At 51.6% G+C, this 15,700-nt stretch overlaps 1 protein-coding gene and 1 long non-coding RNA gene across 2 annotated transcripts; both read left to right on the top strand.

Moving 5' to 3' along the window:
- The first annotated feature begins 3,206 nt into the window (after nt 1-3,206).
- On the top strand, nt 3,207-4,775 carry LOC131902429 (uncharacterized). Its single transcript, XR_009377083.1, has 2 exons — nt 3,207-3,436; nt 3,527-4,775. It is a non-coding gene; the product is annotated as an uncharacterized LOC131902429 (long non-coding RNA).
- A 2,414-nt stretch (nt 4,776-7,189) lies between these two features.
- Klk15 (kallikrein related peptidase 15) lies at nt 7,190-14,605 on the top strand. The gene is made up of 5 exons (XM_059253422.1): nt 7,190-7,278; nt 11,378-11,528; nt 12,172-12,455; nt 12,576-12,712; nt 14,160-14,605. The coding sequence occupies exons 1-5, from the start codon at nt 7,239-7,241 to the stop codon at nt 14,313-14,315; spliced, it is 768 nt and encodes a 255-aa protein (XP_059109405.1). The 5' UTR covers nt 7,190-7,238; the 3' UTR covers nt 14,316-14,605.
- Nucleotides 14,606-15,700: the final 1,095 nt, after the last annotated feature.

The following is a 15,700-nucleotide window of genomic DNA, read 5'->3' on the forward strand; positions in this document are numbered from 1 at the left end:
TACAGACTGAGTTCCAGGACAGCCAGGACTACACAAAGAAACCCTGTCTCAAAAACAAAAAAGAAATAAAGAAACAAAAACAAATGTCTTCTTCCCTCACCCCATCTGCTTCCCTGACCTCTGTGCCCAGAGACTGTAGCTCAGCACTGACTCCCAGCCTGCGGGGACCCCAGCCACCAGCACTACTGTAGAGAGAGGGACTTACCATCCCTACCTCATCAATGAAGAAAACAGGGCACAGAAGGACTAAGAAAGCATTGTGTGTCTGGGCAGGATTTGAACTCAGCCCGCCTTGCTCTAGCGCCCATGCCTGAATCACACATGCTAACTAGTTTTTAAGCATTAGCTTGATTTTAAGATGTGCGCATATGCTCCACGGGCATTACCTCACTCAACCCCAGTAAGGTCCTGTACCTTCCCATCACCCTAGCTTAAGACAACCAAGAAGGACTGTTTCATACCCAAGGGGCAGCAGGATGCCTGGAACCAGAATCTTAGCCCCCCGATATCTGTATCTTGAAGACTGGGACAATGTTCCTCACAAAGAGCCTGTTTGGGCATGATGAATCTAACCACCATCATTTACTATGAGAACTTGAAAAAATAATTGGGTGTTTCAGAAAAAAACTTCATGTGGGAGTCAGCCCTGTTCTGACCAACATCTCTTAAAAGATGAGAAACAGATGCACCAGGGTCTCCAAATTAGTGACTAATAAGCAAAGGTCCGGGAGGCGGCTTAGTCAGTAGAGCACTCGCCTAGCACGCACAAGGCCCGGATTTAATCCCTGCTAGGCATAAACCAAGCCTGTGGTACACGCCTGTAAGCCCAGCCCTGGGAGGCTGGCAGCAGGAGGCTTGAGAAAGAAGTTCCAGCTCATTCTTCACTAGGCGGCAAGTTCAGCCTGGGATACATGAGACCCTGCAACTAAATGGGAACTGGAGAGACGACTTGATTGGTAAAGTACTTGCTGCACAACCATGAGGCCCTCAATTACATTCCCAGCACCCACAAAAACGTGGGGTGCATGGAATCAAAGCACTAGGGAGGCCTGGACAGGAGGATCCCTGAGGCTCACTGGCCAGCCAGTCTAAATGGCCAGGTAAACTCTGGGTTCAGTCAGAAACTTATCTCAAACAATAAGATGGAGAAGGTAAAGGCATCCACGGTCAACCTCTATCCTCTGCGTGCACATGCACACACACACACACACACACACACACACACACACAGCATTGACACTAGAAAAAAGTAAATAGAATGGGGTCTGAGCCAGGCTCTGTGAATCCAGTTTGAGTCTTAGAATTCGCCCTCAACTGAACCAGTGAAGAAGGGTTTGAGAGGTCAGGTTCCCTCAACCCGAGACATCTGCTCTCCCTGGGCATCAGGACTCACAGGCACTGTCCCCAGCAAAGCCACCTCAGAAACCTGCAACTCCAGACTGAGAGGCAGGGCCCTTGTCCAGGGATGATGGAAACAGCGGAGAAGGGCCATGGAGGGTGTGGAGACCACACGGTGGCGCCGAGTGGGCAGACCAGTAAAAGATTAGAGTGTGAGCTGCAGCCAGGCTGAGGGGACAGAAATGTGGGACCCGGCAGAGGGAGAGGCACCCAGGAAAGGCTGGGTGGGTGAACTTCAGGAGGGAAGATGTGAGTGAACTGAAAAAGAAATGAAAGGAGGACATGACTGCTCCTAGGTATGGTGGAGGAGAAAGTTTACTGTAAATATTAGGGAGAGCCTAAGAATCCAGTAGACATAACCAGCAGACTAAGCCAGGTCACGTGAGGAGAGAGGGAAGAAGAGAAGGGAGAGCCAGGAACAAAGAGACCAGGAGGCCAAAAGGACCAAAGGGGCCCAGAAGGGCTGGTAGCCAAAACGGCTGAGGTGATAAAAGGAAGAGCAGTTGGGGAAGGGTAAGCCAGCCAGAAGGACCCTGCCACAGGTGGCGACTGAGAGATGCTGGGAGACCTGGCAGCCAGCATCGGCTTCCATGTGTTAGGCCGCTCAGTTAGCATGCGTCCCAGGTTTGAGACCCAGCGGTAAGGACAGCAGATGCATGGCAGGACGAGGGTTTCGGGGGGAGAAACGAGTCAGGGTCCTGGAGACACCGGGGAAGGGGTTACCGGGAAGCAGGTGCCGAAAGGTTGGGTGAGATGGACTGAATCGTGGGGGCTGACCAAAGAAACACTCCTCAAGAGATGAAAGGGAAAGAGAGGACGGGAAGAGGGAGAAAGAGGGGAAAATGGAAGGGTGAGAAGGAGACTGTGGAAAAGAGGAGGAGGAGGAGGAGGAGGAGGAGGGAGAGGACAGAGAGAAGGGGAAGAGACCGAGGTGGGAAAGGAGATGTGTAAAGAAGACCAGGAGATGGAGACGGTGGGGTGAAAAGGAGAGAAGGAAGAAGAGAAGGCACACAGGGAGAGGCCCGGGCAGGAGGAAGAACACACCCAACCTGAGGCCCAAGGACTTCTGGGTCAACCAAGACACCCAAGAGGATGGATGCATCCAGCCTGGGGCAGGCAGGACACGCAGATGAAGTCACCGCTAGGGGGCGGGGCAGACACACTCGCAAAGCCCACACCCCAGACTGCACTTGGCAGGGCGTGAGAGCGCCTAGGCTGTTGTCCTTTTGTGTGTCTTAGAGCCAAGGTCAGTGCCTGCCAGGGCAGGCTCACAGTGGCATGTGGCATGTGTCATAGTGGAGAGCTTAGTTCAAGCCGGCCCCCTCCAGGAGCCCTCAGTAAAACCCCGGAGAGCCCCCTCACCCATTCCCACACACACCCCGTCACCAACCAGGGGGCTCCAAGACCAGAGGTGGCTGGAGGCTGGGAATAGGAAAACTAGACTCTCCTTCCCTTGGTCATCTGAGCTTCAATCTCTCCATAAGGAGGGAAGCCCAGGAGCCATCCCACAGGACTGCAAAGGGGACGCAATGATCCGCGGACAGCGCTGGGTGGCAGCCTGCGTCCCACAGAAGTGCCCAGCTGAAGCTCGTCCCAGTGTGAGGCTAGACAACACTGAGTGTGAGTGTGGCAAGGAGACAAGTGGACACGAGAGACTTCTAGACTAGCTTAGCCATGGGGGTCCAGGGTGTCTGCAGGTCTAGGATGGAAACTTAAAATAGTGGTTCTGGGGGTTTGGAGCTCTAGGGTTCCAGGTTGCCTGGAGGCCTGTGATTCCAGACAATTCTAACACCTTGGATTCCAGAGTTTCTGGGGACGTAGGTAGACAGAATGTCCTAGAATCTGAAACCCAATTTCTAAGGATATCTGGGTCCAGTAGCTCTAGAGGGGCTGAACCAGCCATGCAGGTTTGTCCCATAAAGTCAACAGCTTCCCAGACCTAGGGAGGGACGAAGCTTATAACTGAAGCCATGCTTGGCTGTGTGACCACAGCTCAGTCCCTCCAGCTTGAGGGACCTTCTCATTATCAAGGTGTTAGGTAATTGCTCAAGGCCCTCTGGGGGTTTGAGACACCAGGAGCCAGCCACAGATACCATAAAACCTTGGGCCATCTCTGTGACGGTTCCAGCCTACAGATGCAGAGTCTGGAGGCCAAGCTCCAGATCCCACGGACTGCAAAGGGGACGCAATGATCCGCGGACAGCGCTGGGTGGCAGCCTGCGTCCCACAGAAGTGCCCAGCTGAAGCTCGTCCCAGTGTGAGGCTAGACAACGCTGAGTGTGAGTGTGGCACGTTAACCTGGGAATCCAGCACCGAGACACCAATGCCTAGCTGAACACTGCGCTCACGCTCCACAGCCAACACCGGCAATCCAGAACCAGAAGTCAGGCTCTCTTGAGTCCAGACGTTTTGTTTGTTTGGCTGGATAGCCCAGGCTGCCTCAAACCTCCCTCTTCCTGTCTCTACCTCCTGAGGGCTGGGATTGTAGTATACAGATGTGTGACACTGGGCCTGGCTCGATGCAGGCTCTGTTCTTTGTTTTGTTTTTGCTGCTGTTGTTGTTGGAAAGCAAGCCTTGGGTATCCCAGGCTAGCCTCAAGACCACTGTGTAGACAAGCATATCCTGAACTCCTGATCCTCCTGCCTCAGGCCCCCAAGGGCTGGGATTGCAGGCATGCACTATTCTGTATGGTTTGTGTGGTACCAGGGATGGAATCAGGAGCAAGAAGAGGAGGAGATGGAGGCGACACCAGAAGAAAGAAACAATAAGGAGCACAAGCCTGGGACCCCAAAAGTCATTCACAGTTCAGAGCCCAGGATACAGATGACTCCAGGCACGGGACGTCAGCCTTCAAAAGTGAACTCTCTAGGGTAGGGACAGGGCTCAGTGAACGAAGTGCTTGTCATGCAAGCCTGGGAACCCGAGTTCAATACTCAGAACCTACGTAAAATCCAGCTTGAGTTTGTAATCCAGATGGGCACAGGTGGGTCTCGGGAGCTGGCTGCCTAGCCAGCCTAGGTCTATCGAGAAGCTGCAAGTCGAACTGAGAGAGTCTACTCAGAACACAAGGTGGAGGGGCTGGAGAGAGAGCTTAGCAGTTGAGAACATAGTCTGCCCTTCTAGAGAACCTAAGCCTGGTTCCCATCACCCATGTCAGGTCGCAACCAACACAACCTCCTGGGAATCTGAGACCCTGGCCTCCATGGGCATCTGCGCTGGTGCCCACGCTCACATGTGCAAGCATACACATAATAAAAAAACAAAAACAAATAAGGTGGACAGTGACTTAGGAAGACACCCACAGTTGATGCACATGTGCACGTGTGTGCAAATTTAACATGTTTCAATGACTAAAAATAAAAGTAATTAAATTTCACACTGTAGACTTCAGGTCATGACAACCAAATTCGAGACCTCCCCAGTCTGTAAGCTAAGATGAACCCAGATCAAAGTTCCAAGGTGGCATGGTGGCACACACCTGTCATCCCAGCCTTTGGGAGGCTGAGGCAGAAGGATCTCAAGTTCAAACTCAGATCAGCCTGAGCTGCTTGGCAAGACCCTGTGTCCAAACAACAAAACAGCATCAAAGCTCAACACTGGGCTGGGCGGTGGTGGCGCACGCCTTTAATCCCAGCACTCGGGAGGCAGAGCCAGGCGGATCTCTGTGAGTTCGAGGCCAGCCTGGTCTCCAAAGCGAGTTCCAGGAAAGTCGCAAAGCTACACAGAGAAACTCTGTCTCGAAAAACCAAAAAAAAAAAAAAAAAAAAAAAAAAAAAAAAAAAAAAAAAGCTCAACACTGTCTCCCAGGCCCAAGAAGCATGACTTTAGAATCCAGCTTCCACCCCTACACCTAGAATCCCAGGCTCTGCATTTCAGTTTTTCTGTGCTTGTCCTCCTGTCCCCTCCCTTGAGGAACTGCCCCTGGGTGGAATTCCTCCTCACAGACTCAGACAATGGCTTCAGACTAATAAACGCTCATTAGACCGACCTAGTCTGGCATCGCACCTGCCACCAGGGCGTCCAGCCTGTAAACCTGACCCTCCATTGCCTCTCACTCCACTCTGTCCAACCCCACCCCAGACCCAGGCTGGGCCAGGAGCTTATAAATGCAGGCTTTCAGGCATCTGCTCCCCTTCTGGCATCCCAGCCGCTCTGGATGTCACTGGAGGACCTGGAGGGGGTGAGATCTTTGAGAAAGAGCTTGGGAAAGTGGGTGGGGGTGGAGAGGGGACCCTGAAAGTGCCTTGGTCTCCAGGAGGCACAGACTACCCTGGAGGGCCAGTTGTCAAGGGCATTGGGTCTTCTGTGTCCTTTTTCTGTAGCTTCAAGTTGAATCTGAACCAAGAAAATGTCTCGAAGCTTCTAGAAAGAGCCTGGGCTGAAGGGGGAGGAAGGGATGGGGTGACTTGGGAGGACGTCCCTGAGAACACTTGTCATGGAGCCAAGGACATGGTCAGCAGTTATCACAGGTCAAATCAGTTCAGAACAACTTCCCTGAGGTGTCCCCAGTGCCAGGTCCCAGGTTGAACAGAGCTGGGGACAGGAAAGTCTGACCTGAACTCCATCTTCCTCTAGGATGAGCAGTGGGAGCAGGCAAGTCTCAGTCTCTGCAGTCAGTGCTGCCAAGCAGGGGCGGGATGGACACCACAGGGTCTTAATGTCACCGCCTCTGCCTAACAGTGTCTTAGAAGAGTCGGGCTGAGCTGAAAGAGTAAATAGCAAGATGAAAGATGGAAAGGACTTGAATTCACTCCCCCAGACGTCCTGAGGTCTCTCTATGGGCCAGATCCTAACACTGGGTGGTACCTGGGGATCCAGGGCCAGTCAAGTGGGGTCTGCTCCAAAGGAGTTCTTAGTCTGATGAGGAGACACCACAGAGAGTCAGGGGAGGGGTCAGAGAAGGTCCAGGGGGAATAAGCTGAGCAAAGTCAGGGTGTAAAACTGCAGAACCAAAGTCCCACACTGCCTGTACCTAGGAAGGTCCAAGAAACCCAGCTGGACAGGCTGGAAGGGGCCTTCAAAGCACTGCTGAGAATGTGGGGCTTTATTTGGGGGCTATCAGACGTCCATGGGAGGCTGAGAGCAGGAGAGAGGAGCCCGCAGCTCTTGTGTGGAAAGACCCTGTAGAAGCCAGGTGTGGTAGTGAATACCTGTTATTCTGCACTTGAGAGGCTAAGGCATAAGAGTGGAGAGTTCAAGACCAGCATAGGAAACTTAGTGAGACCCTGTGTGTTCCTAGAATCCACCAGTGAGGGTCAAGAGGCATGGCTCAGTGCAGTTAGCCAGCGTAGGTCAGGCTCTGGTATCCAGGGGGAAGGAGAGAGGAGAGGAAGAAAGAGGGAAGGAGGAATGGAGCTTAGCTCTCTAGGGCTTTGTGTACAGAACAGACTACAGGAATACTGGACTTAAGGGGACCCAAGAGTCCCCATGGGAACCTGGATAGAGCCTGATGAGAGACCCAGGGGCCATGGTGATGAGAGAGACCCAGGGCCCTCTAGAAGGATGCTGGGGTCTGCCAATGCTGAAAGGAACAGAGGACCCTCCAGAGATAGGTACCAGGAAGGAGCAGGGTGGAGGCTGCGGATGGACGGCAGGGCAGTAAAAGTGGGTTTCTTAGTCTAGCAGAGCGCCCTCCGCCTGCCATCTCAGCAGTTAAGAGGCTGAGGCTGGAGGACCACGAGTTTGAGGTAAACCTGGGATATACAGAGGCAAGTGTGTCATATACAGGGATGCATTTCTGTCTGCAGGGATGGTGATGGGGACAGATGGACCCAGCCTCACCCCAATTTTTGTCATCCTCCCCGCCACCAGATCTCCAAGCCCAGGACCTTCCTCCACAATGTGGCTTCTCCTTGCTTTCATCTTGCTGGTGTCTGCAGGTGAGGGACACCAAAGTTGGGTACTGGTCTGATGAAATGGGGTGCCCCTTTCCCCAGAGTGTCTGAAACCTGGGACCTGCTAGCCCATACTTCACCCAGAGACCCTTTTATGATCCTATCTGGACCCCACCTGAGTCACCTGCCAAATGTTCCTGAATCCTCAGCCATGAGTCATCAGAAGTTCTGGAGGTGCTGAGCCACCTGAATCCTTGAACCTGAGTTCCAAGACCATTCCTTACTGCTGTGTAGCCTTGGGGAAACCCTTTTACCTCTCTGGGCCTCAAGTGCTCCCTACCTGTGATAGTCACTGCGAAGTCCTAATCACATCATGTAGGTGATGTACAGGACAAGCAATCAGGCTGGTTGAGACATCAAGAGCATAGGATCTAGGTTTGAATCCCGTGGCCGCCCGTTCCTCAACCCTGCAACTCAGGTTTCCCAACCATGGGATGGAGGTAACTGTCCTCCATAAAAATTCAACGTGGTGCTCCATGAGGTGTGTGAGCATTCTAGAACAGTTTGGACACTCCAGGAAGGGCACCTAGTATTTGCACATAATGACCACGTGAGATAGAGGACTTGGGGAGACCCCCAGTCCCCACGTGAAAAGCCAGCAGTATGCCTGTAAAATCCCAGAGCTGGGAGGAGGAGATGGGAGTCTCTGGGCTCACTGACGTCCAGTCCAGCCAATCTGTAAGCTCTACGTTCAGTGAGAAAACCTGTCCCCCCAGATAAGCTTGGGACTGGTAAGATGGCGCAGACGGTAATGCCATCAACTGTGAGTGGTTGAGTTCAGGACCCACACGGTGGAAGGAGAGAACCACCCTTGCCCTCGTTTACCAGGTTGAAAGCAGGGATGACCACTAAACCAAGGTCACTCCAGGTGACAGGCCAACTCCAGACCAACCTCTGCCACTTGTGGGAATTTCCAGTGTAACCTGATGCTTCCTGCCCTGGAGAAACGGGAGGGGGTGTCCATTAACGATCCCCTGCTCCCCAGCTGACCTCTGCCCGGGGCTCTCAGCCCTCCCCCATGGCAGGCAAGTGTCCCCTTGGGCTCTCCCTGTGCTCTGCCGGCTGTTGCTGCACCCAGCTGGGGACTCCGCCCTCCTCCAGCTGGGACTGGCCAGGTGCAGCCCGATGCCCAGCTGTTCAGCCAGTGCCCTCCTCCACAGGGCGACCTCACCCTTCCTCTGTTAAGCCCCTCTTCTGCCACATCCGCATTCCCTTTGGCCCTGTTCCTGACCTTGGAGGACAGAGGGCAGAGTGTGGACATTGGCTTGGTTGTCACACAGCCCAGGAGCTGGGTGTCTGTCATGGTCTTGACCTTGGAAGAGTGGGCCAACCACATCGTTCGGTATAAGGAACTGTGGCCTCAAATGTCCCAATTATGTCATTACATGTGATGCCATCCTCTCTCTCTCTCTCTCTCTCTCTCTCTCTCTCTCTCTCTCTCTCTCTCCCACACACTTTGTGTGTGTGTGTGTGTGTGTGTGTGTGTGTGTGTGTGTGTGTGTGTGACCTGCTGTCCAGAAGCATGAGCCAGGTCCCCCCCCTTGTGAGCTTCCAAGAGTGACCTTAAACATTAGAGATCTTGCTTTCTCTGTCTCTCCTGCTAGTATCTTTGACCTTGAAACCTCAGCTCTGTATCTGGCGGGTCTGAACGTGGTCTAGGTTGGTGGGCACTGTTCCTGTCTGAGTATTCACCCTGTAGATGGGCATCTGGGTCTCTGAGTTCTACAGAATGACTTATGTGCAAAGCACATCTTTACATTGTGTGCACATGCATGTGGATGCCAGAGGTCAGTATCAGCTCATTCCTCAGGCACTGTCTGCCTTGTTTTATTTTATTATTTTATGTGTGGGAGTGTTTTGTCTCCAGCCCCACCTTAGTTTTTTACACAGACTTTGTCAATGGCCTAATGCTCACTGATTAGGTCATGCAGGCCGGCCAGAGAGCTCCAGGATCCAACTGACTTCAGGCACTGGAGTGATAAGCACGCACCACCATGCCTGACTTTTTACCTGGATGCTAAGGATTAAAGATGGATCCTTGTGCTCCCAAGGCAAGGACTTACCAACTGAGTCATGCCCCAGCCTTTAAACTGTAGTTTTGCTGTTAGCTGTTGTAACTAGGTCTGTGCAGATGTCTGCATGCTTTGGCCATACCTGTGTCACCAACCTGAACATCCACGTGGACACCCCTGTAAACAAATGGGTGTCCTTTGTTTAAAGTAACAAATGCACATGACTATAATCCCAGAACCTGAAAGACTTAAGAGAGAAGACTGCCATGAGTTCAGACCACCCTGGTTACATTGTAAGTTTCAAGCCAGGCTGCGCAACAGAGTGAGAGCCTGCCTCAAAACACCGAAGAAACAAATCAGTTGTGTTGCAAGGAGTTACAATGGGCCAGGTACAATTCGTACACCGGCACACGCAAAGGCACCCAGAGGCCCCTCTTACCTTCATGGCCATCCCCACAGTTTTACAACTGAGAAGAACAAGCACCAAGAGATCAGCGTCTGCCTGGGGAGACAGCTCAGTCGGTAAGCTGCTTCCTGTGCAAGTATGAGGACCTGAGTTTGACCCTCAGAACCTGGGTCACAGCCCTGTATGGGAGGCGGCATTGGACGGGGGAGACTCAGTGGGTTCCTGAGGCTCACTGGCCAGCAGGCCTGGCAAAGTCAGGGAGCCCCAGGTTCAGTGAGAGTAGTCCAGTCTCAGTAATCAAGGCATTCATGCCTGAAGAAAGACACTGGAGACTGTCCTCTGGCCTACATGCACGTGTGTGCACCCATGCATGCACAGACATGCAAACTCAGGAGTCAACGCCTCATGGCAAGAACAGGCAGCAACCGTCAAAACCAGAACACACGGTTCCAAGACAAGTGTGTGTGTGTGTGTGTGTGTGTGTGTGTGTGTGTGTGAGAGAGAGAGAGAGAGACATGTATGCTCGCCTGTGCAGTGTAGGTGGAAGCAGAGGTTAACACTGAGTGTCTTCCTCCATCACCTCTTTTTTTTGTTTGTTTGGTTTTTTTTTGTTTTTTGTTTTGTTTTTCGAGACAGGGTTTCTCTGTGTAGCTTTGTGCCTTTCCTGGAACTCACTTGGTAGCCCAGGCTGGCCTTAAACTCACAGAGATCCGCCTGCCTCTGCCTCCCGAGTGCTGGGATTAAAGGCGTGCGCCACCACCGCCCGGCCCCTCCATCACTTCTTATGTATTTCTTTTTGTTTTAAAATTTTATTTCACAAAAAAAATTATTTCATTTATAAGTGAGAGAGAGAGAGAGAGAGAGAGAGAGAGAGAGAGAGAGAGAGAGAGTCCCCAGAGGCCAGAGATTTCCTGGAGCTAGAGTTAGTTAGCTGTGAGCCACCGTGTTGGTGCCAAGATCTGAACTCAGGTTCTCTGCAAAGGCAGTGTGAGCTCTTAACTACCAGCCATCTCTCTAGCCCTCCATCTTTCCTTTCCTTTCTTTTCTTTTCTTTGAGACAGAGTCTCTCGCAGACTAATCATCTAGCCCTGGGATTACACTAGCTAATCACAAACCCTGGCATCAGCCTGTCTCCCCTCCCCCAACCCCAGCACTGGGGTTACAGGCATGTGGGACCACACCTGGCTTTTTATGTGGGTGGTGGGGGTACAAACTCAGTTCCTCATGCAGCAAACACTTTACCCAAGGGGCTATCCTCAGCCCTAAACATAGATATATTTCCTTCCTTCCTTCCTTCCTTCCTTCCTTTCCTTCTTTCTTTCTTTCTTTCTTTCTTTCTTATTTTCTTTTTTATTTTTCTTTTTGAGACAGGGTTTCTCTGTGTAGTCCTGGCTGCTCTGGAATTCACTCTGTAGACCAGGCTGGCCTTGAACTCGGAGATCCATCTGCCCCTGCCTCGGGAGTACTGGGATTAAAGGAGGAGTTTTTTTCCTTTCTTTCTTTCTCCTTTCTTTCTTTTTCCTTTTTTAAAGAAGTGATTTCTTAATGAACAAAGGGAGGGCCTGGGTGAAACCTATAGTGAAAATAGGGTAAGGCGGGGGCGGGATAGGGATGCTGGAAAGGTGGGGCTCACGGAGATCCGCCCGTGTCTCCGTGTCTCCCGCAGCTCAGGATGGTGACAAGGTCCTGGAAGGCGAGGAGTGTGTGCCTCATTCTCAGCCGTGGCAAGTGGCCCTCTTCGAGCGCGGCCGGTTCAACTGTGGCGCTTTCCTAATCTCCCCACACTGGGTGTTGACTGCTGCCCACTGCCAAACCCGGTACAAAGGCAGGGGTGGGGGTCCTGCGGGTGTGGCTGTGACGGGGGACGTCTGGGTTTGCGGTACATGGACTGTTGGGTACGTGCGGAAGTAACACAAGTTCTTGGTTTCTGAGGGACCTCCGGGGAAGCTGGAGGCTCAGGCCCTGGGTGAGAAGGGGTGTGGATTCTGCCACCGTAGATTCCTAAAGGGGAATGAGGAGGCTGCAAATGTCCCATCTTTTGGGCCCCTGATGAGAGAGAGGTCTAGTGGGTGAGAATTTTCTATTCTGAAGAAGGAAAGGGGCCAAACCTGGGACCGAGTTCCACATGTGTAGCCGACTTGGGACTCCTGGTTTTGTTTATCTGCTCGTTTTTTGAGAGAAAGTCTCACTGTGTAGCCCAGGTTGCTCTAGAGCTCACTGTGTAGACCAGGCTGGTTCAAAACATAGAAAATTCCACCTGCCTCTGCCTCCCAACTGTTGGGGTTAAAGACATGTGCCACCACACCCTGCAACTCCAGGGCCATGGCTGGAACCACTGGTTTGAAGGACTTGAGAAAAGGAAATGAGATGTTTAAGGTTCTCAGCGGGTCAGAAAATCGCAGGTTGTCCACTCTTTGATCCCTTTGTCTGCTCCTTTCGGGTAACTACTCACCCGCCCAGTTTCATGAGAGTGCGCCTTGGCGAACACAACCTTCGCAAGCATGATGGCCCAGAGCAAGTGCGATCCGTCTCTCAAATCATCCCACATCCCGGCTACGAGGCTCGCACCCATCTGCACGACATTATGTTGCTGCAACTTCTCCAGCCTGCCCGGCTCTCATCCCAGGTGCGCCCCGTGCCTCTGCCCACGCGTTGCCCCTTTACCGGCGAGGGCTGTGTGGTGTCAGGCTGGGGCTTGCTATCAGACAACAAGCCTGGAGCCACAGGGAGTCACAAGTCACAAGGTGCGTGGAAGGATGGCGCTGGATCTGGGAATTCCAGCCACTCTGTCCTCCAGGGTTCTTGGGTGGAGGGCACAGGGACCAAAGGGAGTGAATATATTCAAAGCCATCTGTCCTCCTCAGTGAGACTCCCGGATACACTGCATTGTGCCAACATCAGCATTATCTCCGAGGCATCTTGCAACAAGGACTACCCGGGTCGAGTGTTGCCCACCATGGTGTGTGCTGGTGTAGAGGGCGGTGGCACGGACTCCTGTGAGGTCAGAGCCAAGTGGGGACTTTGGGTAAAAGTGGGGAATAAGACGTATCCTAGCTTGCTTTTCTGTTGCTGTGATAAAATACTCTGACCAAAAGCAACTTGGGGAGGAAAGAGTTTATTCAGCTCTCAAGCTCACAGTCCATCATTGAGGAAAGGCAGGGCGGGAACTCAAAGTGTGAGCCTAAAGCAGAAACCACGAAAGAACGCTGCTTACTGGCTTGCTCACCAGCTCCTGTTGAGCTGGCTTCTCTTTCTTCCGTTTCCCTTTCTCTCTCTTTCTTTCTTCCTTTCTTTCTTTCTTTCCCCTTCCTTCCTTCCTTCCTTCCTTCCTTTCTTCCTTCCTTCCTTTCTTTTTTTATGTGCATGAGTGTTTTGCCTGCATGTATATCTGTGCACCACATGTGTGTGGTGCACATGGAGACCAGAAGAGGGCCTTGGGATTAAAATTACAGACAATTGTGAACTGCCTTGTGGGTTCTGGGAATCAAAGCTGGGTCCTATGCAAGAGCAGTCAGTGGTCTTAACTGCTGAGCCATCTCTCCATGTCCTCAGCTCTATTTCTTATACAACCAAGGCCCTTTCCCTAAGGGGATGGTGCCACTCACAGTGAGCTGGATCCTCCCGTATTGAACAACGGTGAAGACAACTTCCCACAGACGTGCTCTGGGCAACCTCTCAATTGAGACTCCTCAGATGATCCTAGGCTGTGTCAAGTTGGAAGCTAATTAAGACAGAATAGAACAAGTAGGATTATTTGAATTTTCTTTGCTTTGGGCCAGAGATAATGTTAAGTTCAGGTATGGGATAGATTTCCAGGAGCAGTTAGAATCATAGTGAGATTGGAAATGGGGTGGATTATATGGTCTGGGAAGCTAAGAAGGGGAATGAGTTTGGTTTGACTCAGGATGAGAAGCATGTTGGGGTTGGCAGGGGATGGCATGGGTTTGGGGGAAGGGGGAAGAAGCTGTAAAGATTGGGATTGGGTTGTGTTTGGCGAGCACAGGTTGTTTGATTCTGAATGGGGAAGATGTATGGATTGGATGGAATCTGACTTGAACTTAGTGCTGTAGGGCTGGGGAATATGAGACAGAGCCAAACTCGGCAGGGGTGGGGGAGGTGAGCTCTTTGGGTTGTGTTGAATCAGAGTAGGCTTAGATTAGTTTGGGGTAATACTGGAGTTTCCCAGGGTGAGGTTGGTTTGGGGTTTCACTGAGATGAAGAACAGTGGTTAGTTAGAACAAGGTTGACAGTGGGTCGGGCTTGTAACTCAGTTGGTAATGTCGTAGCATGCACAAGGCCTGGCTTCCACCTCCAGCACCATGTGTACCAGGCATGGCAGTGCACATCTGTCATCCCAGCACTTGGGAGGTTGAGGCAAGAGGGTGAGGTGTTCATCCTCTCTCTACATGGAATGAAATACTGAGGAAAACCCTCCTTTATCCCCACAGGGTGACTCTGGAGGACCCTTGGTCTGTAGTGGTGCCCTGCAGGGCATTGTATCCTGGGGTGATGTCCCCTGCGATACTACCACCAAGCCTGGCGTCTACACCAAAGTCTGCAGCTACATGGACTGGATCCGGGAAAACATGAAAACAAGAAACTGACTCGTTGGCCCACCACCTAGGTCTCTCACTAACCACCTGGAACCCTGACCAAGAATTCCCCGTAGCCGGCCAGCAGCCCCATTCCTACCGGAGACAGAGCTGAGTCCTCTTGCACATTGACATACACTGTTAGCCAGGGCCCCACCCTCCAGAGGTCACCTGCCTAACACCAAGAAAACAGTGTTTTCCCAACACTCTCGAGGCAGAAGCAGGCAGATCTCTGAGTTCAAGGCCAGCCTGGTCTAAAGAGTGAGTTCCAGGATAGCCAGAGCTACACGGAGAAATCTTGTCTCGGGAGAAAAAAAAGAAAGAATGAAAGCAAGAAAGAAAGATGGAGAGAGGAGAGAGAGAGAGAGAGAGAGAGAGAGATGAGAGAGAGAGAGAGAGAGAGAAGAAAGAAGATAGTGTTGATCCAACTTTCTCTGTAGGGATGTGACTTTCTTTCTTTAGGGTATGATGGGAGATGGGTGGGGGACTAGGATACAAAATCTACTATTCCCTGTCACCTAGGGTCCCTTTCCCTGGGCTAGGGAACATGGTTTCAGGTATGACTTTGCTCATTTGGATCAGATATGGAATGTTGGATCAGGGGCCTGACCCCACTCATTCTTGGTTTTACCATCTGTGAAATGGGTCACCATAACACTTGTCTGCAAAGATTAAATGAGTCATTCATCTTAATGGATCAGAACAGTGTCTGCCACTTTGTCCATGCTCATGAACTGTACGTCCCAGTGAGAGAACCCAATAAACACTAGATTTCCAAGAGTCACCATGAGTTCTAGGCCTCCTGGCAAACAAGACAATAAGGTCAGCATTCTCTTTTCCTTGGCCACATTGATGACATACAGTACAGGCTCGTGAGCTGCCTTGCTGTTTGTATCCAGGTCTCAAGTTTGAAAACTCTGGCTTTACCATCAAGGCTGTAGGAGTCCAGTTTCTGGTTCTTTTCAGAGACCCCCAAAATGTGGTCCTTGGGGTCACTGAATGTTGAAGCCCTTGCTCTTGGTCATTGAAACTGATAGATTCTTAGATTGAGTGAGGGGTTGCCGTTGCAACTTCTGATATTATTTTTATTTCACATATTTATTCATGGGTGTTCAGAGATCAGAGAACATATTCTAAGAGTTGGCTTTCTTCCCCTGCCATTGGGATTGAATTCAAAAGCTGTCAGGCTTGGTAGCAAACACCTTATCCACTGAGCCATCGCACCAGCCTCAGAATATTTTCATTTATTTATTTATTGCTTCGTGTTAGCCAAGGATGACCTTGAAATTCTGGTCCTCCTGCCTCCATACCCCACACACTGGTTTTACAGGCATGCACCACCAGACCTGGTTTTACACAGCACTGTGGTTCAAACCCAGGGCCTCATGCATGCTAGG

Source organism: Peromyscus eremicus, chromosome 1 (genome assembly GCF_949786415.1).
Source record: "Peromyscus eremicus chromosome 1, PerEre_H2_v1, whole genome shotgun sequence".
Taxonomy (NCBI): Eukaryota; Metazoa; Chordata; class Mammalia; order Rodentia; family Cricetidae; genus Peromyscus; species Peromyscus eremicus.

Bases quoted from the DNA above. Each gene is read 5' to 3' on its own strand.
- Klk15 (XM_059253422.1), top strand. From the start codon at position 7,239: ATGTGGCTTCTCCTTGCTTTCATCTTGCTGGTGTCTGCAG. The intron at 7,279-11,377 runs GTGAGGGACACC...TGTCTCCCGCAG, and splicing joins CATCTTGCTGGTGTCTGCAG to CTCAGGATGGTGACAAGGTC. The intron at 12,456-12,575 runs GTGCGTGGAAGG...TGTCCTCCTCAG, and splicing joins AGGGAGTCACAAGTCACAAG to TGAGACTCCCGGATACACTG.